The sequence below is a fragment of the Entelurus aequoreus genome, linkage group LG02 (assembly GCF_033978785.1).
Source record: "Entelurus aequoreus isolate RoL-2023_Sb linkage group LG02, RoL_Eaeq_v1.1, whole genome shotgun sequence".
In the NCBI taxonomy this organism is placed as follows: Eukaryota; Metazoa; Chordata; class Actinopteri; order Syngnathiformes; family Syngnathidae; genus Entelurus; species Entelurus aequoreus.
Window position 1 is genome coordinate 71,191,619 of NC_084732.1, and position 10,712 is coordinate 71,202,330.

At 43.4% G+C, this 10,712-nt stretch overlaps 1 protein-coding gene across 1 annotated transcript in view; it reads left to right on the forward strand.

Annotated features, from left to right (window-relative positions):
* Positions 1 to 7,788, forward strand: part of LOC133638799 (mothers against decapentaplegic homolog 6-like) — a 54,807-nt gene extending 47,019 nt beyond the window's left edge. The window contains exon 4 of the mRNA XM_062031763.1: positions 6,900 to 7,788. Coding sequence (XP_061887747.1) covers positions 6,900 to 7,528 — 629 coding nt within the window. The 3' untranslated portion in view covers positions 7,529 to 7,788. The remainder of the gene's footprint in view (positions 1 to 6,899) is intronic.
* The last annotated feature ends 2,924 nt before the right edge of the window (positions 7,789 to 10,712 follow it).

Genomic DNA, 10,712 nt, shown 5'->3' on the forward strand with positions numbered 1-10,712 from the left:
AAAACAGCTCAGTTTTTTACATGGCAAACACAAAATATGCAACATTTGCCCCAAAAAATATTTCAAAGTGGAATATTTAATGTGATGTAATTGGAGCCTTGAATAGGTCAATAATTCATAATGACATTGATTTTGATTCACTATTATTCTTTAAAGAAAGAAACAGCCTGCATGGCAGCTTTGTGTTATTAGAGTAAACATTGCAACACTTTCTTACATTTCACCTGTTTGCTCTTTTATATCACTTTTTATGTTTTTAATTTTTTTCAACCGTATTTTTAAAATGTGCCGTGGGGCTGCTAAAAAATGACCCGCGGGCCGCAAATGTCCCCCGGGCTGCACTTTGGACACCCCTGGTGTAACGGTACACAAAAATTTCGGTTCGGTACGTACCTCGGTTTAGAGGTCACGGTTCGGTTCATTTTCGGTACAGTAAGAAAACAACAAAATATACATTTTCTGGTTATTTATTTACCAAAATTTTATCCTTTTAACATTGCTTTAAAATAGCTCTGTGTGTGATGGATGTGAGCCACCACTAGGCTGATCAGTGCAACAGCAGGCAGTCATGAATGCTAAGCATAACAATAACATACATATACACACAGGGTCCATTGTTAATGCAGTCAACATATATACAATAAAATCTAAATAAGATAAGGCTCAGAATTGGTTTCTTAACAAAACCTATTATATAAAGTGCAACATTTCCACATATAAAGTGCAACATTAAACTGCTTCAAGTTGTTGCTCAGATTAAATACAATTACAAAACTTTTCTTCTACATACAAAAAGTGCAACATTAAACAGTTTCAAGTCAACTCAGCCTCAGATTAACTTTCCCCAACCCCCCCCCCCCCCAGCCTTTAACCCTGCTGACTTTCACTCAATTTTCATGTTTTTTGCCAGAAAAATCAGTTTATCCACATTGTCTTCAGAAAGAGCAGACATGCTTGCAGTTAAAATGTCTCCAGCTGTGGAAAATACCCTTTCGCTGGGCACGGAGGTAGCAGGTGTGGCGAGGTAGTGCCTGGCTAACTTGGCAGTAAGAAGATATATGGGCTCATTGTTCTTCCACCATAGAAGTGGGTCAAAATCTAGTTTTTAATGCAATATGGGCTTAAATCTGCTGCTATAAAAACATTTGTTATTGCTTTAACCCTGCCTGACTCGCCGAGGAGAGGCTGCTTGAATGCGGTGTTTGCACGACGCTCGTCTTTCTCTTCTTTGAAGCGATGTTATCCATTGTTGTATCGCACCGCAAAGCCGAAATTTTCCCAAACGGGAGATCTTAACGAGGCAGGAGGGTCTTCCAGCTCTGGCTTTTGCATGTTGTAGTAGCCCGGTCGTTGCTAGCATGCCGTGTGTTGTGCCTCAGTGTGCATTGTTTACACAACGTGCGGTGCGCTACTTAATATGTCCGTGTAGAAACTCGTTCGGTGCACCTCCGTTTCGAACCGAACCCCCCGTACCGAAACGGTTCAATACAAATATACGTACCGTTACACCCTTAATGTAGACGTCAACTTAAGCGGGCGATGTTTAGTTTTAAAAACACGGCGAACTGCGACTTAATGAGTTGGCCGACATAAATTAGCTTGTCAACGTAAACAGACACGTTTCTCGTTGGTCTTAAATTCTATGTTGACAAAAGTGGTTGGCCACGTATGTAGACGTCAACTTAAGCGGGTGATGTTTAGTTTTTAAAACACGGTGAACCGCGACTTGATGAGTTGGCCGACATACATTAACTTGTCGACGTAAACAGACCAGTTTCTTGCTGGTCTTAAATTCTATGTTGACAAAAATGGTTGGCCATGTATGTAGACGTCAACTTAAGCGGGCGATGTTTAGTTTTTAACCAGTTTCTTGTTGGTCTTAACTTCCATGTTGACAAAAGTGGTTGGCCATGTATGTAGACGTCAACTTAAGCGGGTGATGTTTAGTTTTTAAAACACGGTGAACCGCGACTTGATGAGTTGGCCGACATACATTAGCTTGTCAACGTAATCAGACCAGTTTCTTGTTGGTCTTAAATTCTATGTTGACAAAAGTGGTTAGCCATGTATGTAGACGTCAATTTAAGCGGGCAATGTTTAGTTTTTAACCAGTTTCTTGTTGGTCTTAACTTCCATGTTGACAAAAGTGGTTGGCCATGTATGTAGACGTCAACTTAAGCGGGTGATGTTTAGTTTTTAAAACACGGTAAACCGCGACTTGATGAGTTGGCCGACATACATTAGCTTGTCAACGTAATCAGACCAGTTTCTTGTTGGTCTTAAATTCTATGTTGAAAAAAGTGGTTAGCCATGTATGTAGACGTCAATTTAAGCGGGCAATGTTTAGTTTTTAAAACACGGTGAACCGCGACTTGATGAGTTGGCCGCCATACATTAGCTTGTCGACGTAAATAGACCAATTTTCCGTTGGTCTTAAATTCTATGTTGACAGAAGTGGTTGGCCATGTGTATAGACTTCGACTTAAGTGGTCACTTTTTAAGGTAAGGAGTTTATCGACAAACCGTAGATGGGTTGTAGACATAAACGAGGCAGACTTACCGGTAAGCGTGTTGTTAACTGCTCAGTTATGGTTAGAGTGTCCGCCCTGAGATCGGTAGGTCGTGAGTTCAAACCCCGGCCAAGTCATACCAAACACTATAAAAATGGGACCCATTACCTCCCTGCTTGGCACTCAGCATCAAGGGTTGGAATTGGAGGTTAAAATCACCAAAATGATTCCCGAGCGCGGCCACCGCAGCTGCTCACTGCTCCCCTCACCTCCCAGGGGGTGGAACAAGGGGCTGGGTCAAATGCAGAGGGTAATTTTCACCACACCTAGTGTGTGGTACTTTAACTCTAACTTTAATGTTGGGTGTCTTTATGTTTCGAAACCAATACAAGAACACAAAGCAGCATCTTTGAGTGTACCGTATTTTTCGGAGTATAAGTCGCTCCGTAGTATAAGTCGCACCGGCCGAAAATGCATAATAAAGAAGGAAAAAAACATATACTACCGTTCAAAAGTTTGGGGTCACATTGAAATGTCCTTGATTTTGAAGGAAAAGCACTGTACTTTTCAATGAAGATAACTTTAAACTAGTCTTAACTTTAAAGAAATACACTCTATACATTGCTAATGTGGTAAATGACTATTCTAGCTGCAAATGTCTGGTTTTTGGTGCAATATCTACATAGGTGTATAGAGGCCCATTTCCAGCAACTATCACCCCAGTGTTCTAATGGTACAATGTGTTTGCTCATTGGCTCAGAAGGCTAATTGATGATTAGAAAACCCTTGTGCAATCATGTTCACACATCTGAAAACAGTTTAGCTCGATACAGAAGCTACAAAACTGACCTTCCTTTGAGTAGATTGAGTTTCTGGAGCATCACATTTGTGGGGTCAATTAAACGCTCAAAATGGCCAGAAAAAGAGAACTTTCATCTGAAACTCGACAGTCTATTCTTGTTCTTAGAAATGAAGGCTATTCCACAAAATTGTTTGGGTGACCCCAAACTTTTGAACGGTAGTGTATATAAGTCTCACTGGAGTATAAGTCGCATTTTTGGGGGAAATTTATTTGATAAAACCCAACACCAAGAATAGACATTTGAAAGGCAATTTAAAATAAATAAAGAATAGTGAACAACAGACTGAATAAGTGCACGTTATATGACGCATAAATAACCAACTGAGAACGTGCCTGTTATGGTAACGTAACATATTATGGTAAGAGTCATTCAAATAACTATAACATATAGAACATGCTATACGTTTACCAAACAATCTGTCACTCCTAATCGCTGAATCCTAATGAAATCTTATATGTCTAGTCTCTTACGTGAATGAGCTAAATAACATTATTTGATATTTTACGGTAATGTGTTAATAATTTCACACATAAGTCGCTCCTGAGTATAAGTCACACCCCCGGCCAAACTATGAAAAAAACTGCGACTTATAGTCCGAAAAATACGACCTTGACCTGAACCAACCTGTGACTTGACTCTACATACCAGATTTTAAAAAAAACGTCTATGGAGCAAATGGTTTGAGCCACATGTCTGGTTTCTAACCAAGTCTCCTTACACGTTGTCTTCCTGTCCAATCCTGTACTGCAAGTGTTAAAAAAGCAGCACCTTAAAGTCCACTACATTTTCTGGATGTCTTCTTTGGGAATGGATTTAATCTTGAGCTCATAAAGTCTCGCTGTGTTTCCCCAGACCTGTTTGTGTTACTTTATTACAGGGAAGAGCATGGCCCGTAAAAGTGTGCGTGTGCGTGTGCGTGTGCGTGTGTGTGCGTGTGCGTGTGTGTGCGTGTGTGTGTGTGTGTGTGTGTGTGTGTGTGTGTGTGTGTGTGTGTGTGTGTGTGTGTGTGTGTGTGTGTGTGTGTGTGTGTGTGTGTGTGTGTGTGTGTGATTGTAGACCTGTAAAAACTCCAGACCGCAGGAGTTGCCAGCCTGGAATTCGGTAATGATACACGTGGGCCTCAAATGTGAAGTGCAATTTTGTGTGTGTGTGTGTGTGTGTGTGTGTGTGTGTGTGTGTGTGTGTGTGTGTGTGTGTGTGTGTGTGTGTGTGTGTGTGTGTGTGTGTGTGTGTGTGTGTGCAATAGTTACACTGTTCGGACCAGAACGGACAATTTGTGTGTGCATATGTGCACTGCCGTCTCATCACGTATTTGCATACACACACAAAAACAAAAATGGCCATAGAACACCTAACCAAATAATAATCCCCCCGTTTTGTTCATTGAAGGGAGCGGACATGGAGGGGGGTGCTCCGGTGGGACATTGCAAGAACGGGGCCAGTGGGTCTTTAAATCCTCCGCATCAGTAATCAGTGCGTGGAGAAAAAGAATGGCATCATTGAGTGTGGGAGTTAATGTGAGCTGATAGCATGAGGGCTCGTGAGGGGGGGGGGGGGGGGTCAAGGGTTCACCGGCCTGCACTTGGTTGACAGAGAGCTGAATGCTTCCCACCCCTTCTTGTCTCTGCTGCGCTACACCTTCACTGCAATTCAGGATGGGGGATGCTGAGGGATGCCCCCGGAGGAAGTGGACCGCTTTGCACGCTTCTTTCAACACACGTGTGTTGTTGAAACAAAAGGAAATGTTCGAAAAGTAGGCTTGACAACATAGAAAATGGCGATACACGGTAGAGGCCGCCTATCTGACTGGCTTTTTTTTTTTACAGAAATGGCCGCTTTATTATTATTAGTATTATTGGCCGATAAATGCTCTAAAATGTAATATCGAAAATTATCGGTATCGGTTTCAAAAAGTAAAATTTATGACTTTTTAAAATGCCGCAGTACGGAGTGGTACACAGACGTAGGGAGAAGTACAGAGCGCCAATAAACCTTAAAGGCACTGCCTTTGCGTGCCGGTCCATTCACATAATATCTACGGCTTTTCACACACACAAGTGAATGCAATGCATACTTGGTCAACAGCCATACAGGTCACACTGAGGGTGGCCGTATAAACAACTTTAACACTGTTACAAATATGCGCCACACTGTGAACTCACACCAAACAAGAATGACAAACACATTTCGGGAGAACATCCGCACCGTAACACAACATAAACACAACAGAACAAATACCCAGAATCCCTTGCAGCACTAACTCTTCCGGGACGCTACAATATACACCCCCTGCAACCGCCCACCTCAACCTCCTCATGCTCTCACAGGGAGAGCATGTCCCAAATTCCAAGCTGCCGTTTTGAGGCATGTTAAAAAAAATAATGCACTTTGTGACTTCAATAATAAATATGGCAGTGCCATGTTGGCATTTTTTTCCATAACTTGAGTTGAAGTTGTTCTCTTATTTTGGAAAACCTTGATACATTGTTTAATGCATCCAGCGGGGCATCGCAACAAAATGAGGCATAATAATGTGTTAATACCACAACTGTATATATCGGTATCGGTTGATATCGGTATCGGTAATTAAGAGTTGGACAATATCGGAATATCGGATATCGGCAAAAAAGCCATCATAATTGTCATTATGGGGTATTGTCTGTAGAATTTTGAGGACAAAAAATATCCGTTTCTATTTTGGAATACAACAACATGTGTAAAAAGTGAAGTGCTGCACTGTAAAACGTATACAGAGTGTAAAGTATCCCGATTGGCAAACAGAAACAGGTGTGTCCAGATTGCCAATCAGGGACAGGTGAGGGAGATTAGGGGGACACACAAGAAGCGGAAGGGAAAATAAGAGTGCTGGAAAGGAAACGATACAACACTCAAGCTGTCATGACAGAATTACCGTAATTTCCGGACTATAAGCCGCTACTTTTTCCCCTCGTTCTGGTCCCTGCGGCTTATACAAGGGTGCGGCTTATTTACGGCCTGTTCTTCTCCGACACCGACGAAGAGGATTTCGGTGGTTTTAGTACGCAGGAGGAAGACGATGACACAATGATTAAAGACTGACTTTTCATATACCGGTAGGCTGGTTATTTTGATAACGTACAGGCGAGCACTTTGTATTACTTTGCACCGTTGTATTATTTGTACTCTGCACGAATGCTGTTCGCCATGTCAAAGATGTGAAATTTTGATTGAATGATTGAAAGATTTATTGTTGATAAATGGGACGCTTTGCGTTCCCAAACAGTCATCTCTGTCCCGACAATCCCCTCCGTGGTAGCAGGAACCCCTATATACTACGGTAATTACACATCAAAACCCTGCGGCTTATAGTCGGGTGCGGCTTATATATGGAGCAATCTGTATTTTCCCCTAAATTTAGCTGGTGCGGCTTATAGTCAGGTGCGGCTTATAGTCCGAAAATTACGGTATTCTCTTTTCTTTTGGCCTGACAATAAATAACATTTGAACTCACCATCCTTTTTCTTCTCTCCCCTCCCCCCCCCCGCAGAGACCGGTACCTCCCTGGGCTCCTCGTCATCCTGCGGCCATCGCTCCCACTGGTGCAGCGTGGCCTACTGGGAGCAGCGCACACGCGTGGGCCGCCTTTATCCCGCCCACGAGCCCTCGCTCAGCGTTTTCTACGACCTACCTCAAGGCACGGGCCTCTGCCTCAGCCAGCTCCGCGCCAACGTCAACCACTGTCGCCGTGACGACCACGACACGCCAGTACTTCCCACCTACCCCGGACAGGGAGGGAACGGTGGCGGCGGCGGCGGCGTACGAGCGACCCGCAGTAAAATCGGCTACGGCATCGTGCTGAGCCGGGAGCCGGACGGAGTGTGGGTGTACAACCGCAGCCAGCACCCGGTGTTCGTCCACTCGCCAACTCTGGACCTCCTCAGCTCCGGGGGGCTGAGCGTCAAGCGGGTGATGCCGGGATTTTCCCTTAAGGTGTTCGACTATGAGAGCTCCAGCTGGATGGCCCAGCACGGCATCGAGCCTGAAAGCCAGGAGGGGCCCTGGGACCCCCACAGTGTTCGTATTAGCTTTGCGAAAGGATGGGGCCCCTGCTACTCCAGACAGTTCATCACTTCCTGCCCGTGCTGGCTGGAGGTGCTCCTGAACACCCACAGATAGCACACACACAATATTTGCCATCTACCAAGATTTAATATAAAGTTGATATATATTTTATAACATATATTATACATGTAAATACTTGAGTCATTTTACAATGCAGCTATTTATGTATAGTGTAGTAATGTGGACAAGACAAACAAGGAAGAAGAATATGCACTTTTCATTCTTTATATATGCATTACAGAGTTTCTCAGTGTCATTTTGCAAATATAAACGCTGGTTTATGCTCTCATGATCATTATTTCAAAGTACTCCTTACACACAATAAAGCATTTGTATCAAATGAAACGATTGCTGGTTGGCTGAAGTCATTCTGTTACTTTCAGTAAATTCAGTTAAGTTAAAGTTAAAGTACCAATGATTTTCACACACTGCATTTGACCCATCCCCTTGTTCACCGCCTGGGAGGTGAGGGGAGCAGTGAGCAGCAGCGGCGGTCGCGCCTGGGAATAATTTTTGGTGATTTAACCCCCAATTCCAACCCTTGATGCTGAGTGCCGAGCAGGGAGGTAATGGGTCCCATTTTTATAGTCTTTGGTATGACTCGGCCGGGGTTTGAACTCACGACCTACCGATCTCAGGGCGGGCACTCTAACCATAACTGAGCGGTTAACAACACGCTTACCGGTAAGTCTGCCTCGTTTATGTCGACAACCCATGTACGGTTTGTCGATAAACTCCTTACTTAAAAAGTGACCACTTAAGTCGAAGTCTATATACATGGCCAACCACTTCTGTCAACATAGAATTTAAGACCAAAGAAAAATTGGTCTGTTTGTAGATAATGGTAAGTAGGTAAATGTTTGATGACTGATATTCAAAGTACTGTGGTACCTCAGGATGGATAAATCTGTTTCTGAGCTTATTATGTTAAACTTAGGCATACTTTCAAAGTGGCGGCTGTTACGTGCGTTACATTGCTGCAAGGTTTGTTCCCCCGGGATGCAGACGGACCACTCCGGACAGGACGTGCAGGTAGGAACATGATTTATTCTCAGAACTCGGAACAAGTACCGAAACAGAAAACAAGCCAGAGGAGAAACGTGCCGATCGCAGTGGATGCTAGGGCTAACACTTAGCATGGACTAGAGACAGGCAATACTCACATAATAGTAGCTTGAAGCAAACAATGAAGCCAGGTCGACTGACCGGCAAAGGCAGGATTAAATAGTCCCTCTGATTAGTGCGCGGGAAACAGGTGAGCGTCCCGAGCACCAATCAGAGACAGGTGGAAACAATAAGCACCCATGGTAACTAAAAGCAAACAAGGGTGCACAAAAACAGGAACTAAGGGAGTCCAAAACTAACAGAATATAACAAAAACATGATCCGGACCACGGACACAAATTCCAGGATATTTAGGTTTAAAAGTACAAAATGTACTAAAATGCTAACATAAAACATTAGCATGTTGACATTACAGTGGTGGGCCAGCAAGGCCGTCTCTGCTGGCCTAACATAACCAGAAATCATGATCATAATTAAAGATAAAAGTATTTTTTTAAATGGACTTTCCCGAAATATCTAAAAGTATCCATATTCTCTTCATGTCATATTATGCTCCTTCCAGTGCTGTTGTTTTTAGGTTAAAGTTTTTATCCAATCAGAATTCAGCTAGTTTATGTTGCCATGCTGTACCAAATCTGCCCGGTGCAAAAGAATCAACAATGCGGGAGACCGTGCACTGTAAGTGAACGGGAACATACAGTTGATAGATAATTGCGATAGCCAATCAGATCACTAGTTGTTGTCAGTAAGGCCTTCTAGATGGCCTCACGCTGAACGTGACCCTTACGCCTCCTGTGATTGGATACTCGCCGGACCGGATGAATTTGATGAATTAGACAGTTGCGATAGCCAATCAGATCACAAGTTGTTGACAGTAGCCTATCTCGGTAGCCTGATGTTAACGAGACTATGATTGGATACTCACTTGTCATTCTAAAGTGAGTATCCAATCACAAGTTGCAATTTAGCAGGAAGCAGGAAGTTTTGTTGTTCACTTTTTTTTAACCCACAACGGAGGAGAACAAAACGTTGATTAGGTGGCAGATATATATTTACAAGGCCATTTTCAAGAAGGATATTTAAAGAGAAACCAGATGTGGAAATACGACCATATCACACCAATTCTCAAATCCCTTCACTGGCTTCCTGTTCCACTCAGGCTTGAATACAAAGTCTCCCTACTAACCCACCAGTGCCTCCATGGAAATGCCCCCCTCTACCTCAAATGGTAAATGGGTCGTACTTGTATAGCGCTTTTCTACCTTTTTAAGGAACTCAAAGCGCTTTGACACTATTTTCCACATTCACCCATTCACACACACACATTCACACATTCACACACAACTAAGAACTACTCACCCCCAAAACCTCCACTCGACACCTCCGCTCCGGACAGGCTAACCTCCTCCAACATCCGAGGACAAAGCTACGAACAATGGGAGACCGGGCTTTCTGCTCCGCCGCTCCCAGCCTGTGGAACGCTCTCCCTGACCACCTGAGGGCACCACAGACTGTGGATGCTTTTAGATACTGTATATGCATACTAGTTCTAGCTATTTGGCTGTTCTAGTTTTTATTTTCATTTACTTTATATTATCTTTTTATTAATACACTGTAGCACTTTGAGCAGGGGCGGATTAAGAAATTTTGGCCCCCTGGGCCTGACATGGTCTTGGCCCCTCAACCCCCCGCGCGTGTGGGCGCACACACACGCACGCACTATGCAAGAAATACTGTATACTGTGAACAGACATGCACACTGTACTGTACAGAAGAGTGCACATACTGCACACACACTATTAGGTATACCACACAGACACTGACAAGCACAGGTTTCACACAGACACAGGGGGAGGGGATAAATGGCCTAAAAATAAACATTTTTGAAAATGATTACGCCCACTTCAGTGATGGTGCATTGGGTCATTTGAGAGATATTATGTATTGGAAGTTGGTAGCTATCATGAAATAAACCCCCCAACCCACCCAAAAAACTAAATCGGACATGATTTTTGCCCCCTTTTCCTCCCTTCTATCATTAAAAATAAAATAATATCTTAGGAAAACACATTGGCATAACGGCAGCTGTGCAGCAAATTGAGGCTCAAAGTCTGTATCTATTTGTGGTTAAGCTTGAGGAGAAGGAGAAAGGTAAAATGATAACATGCATCGG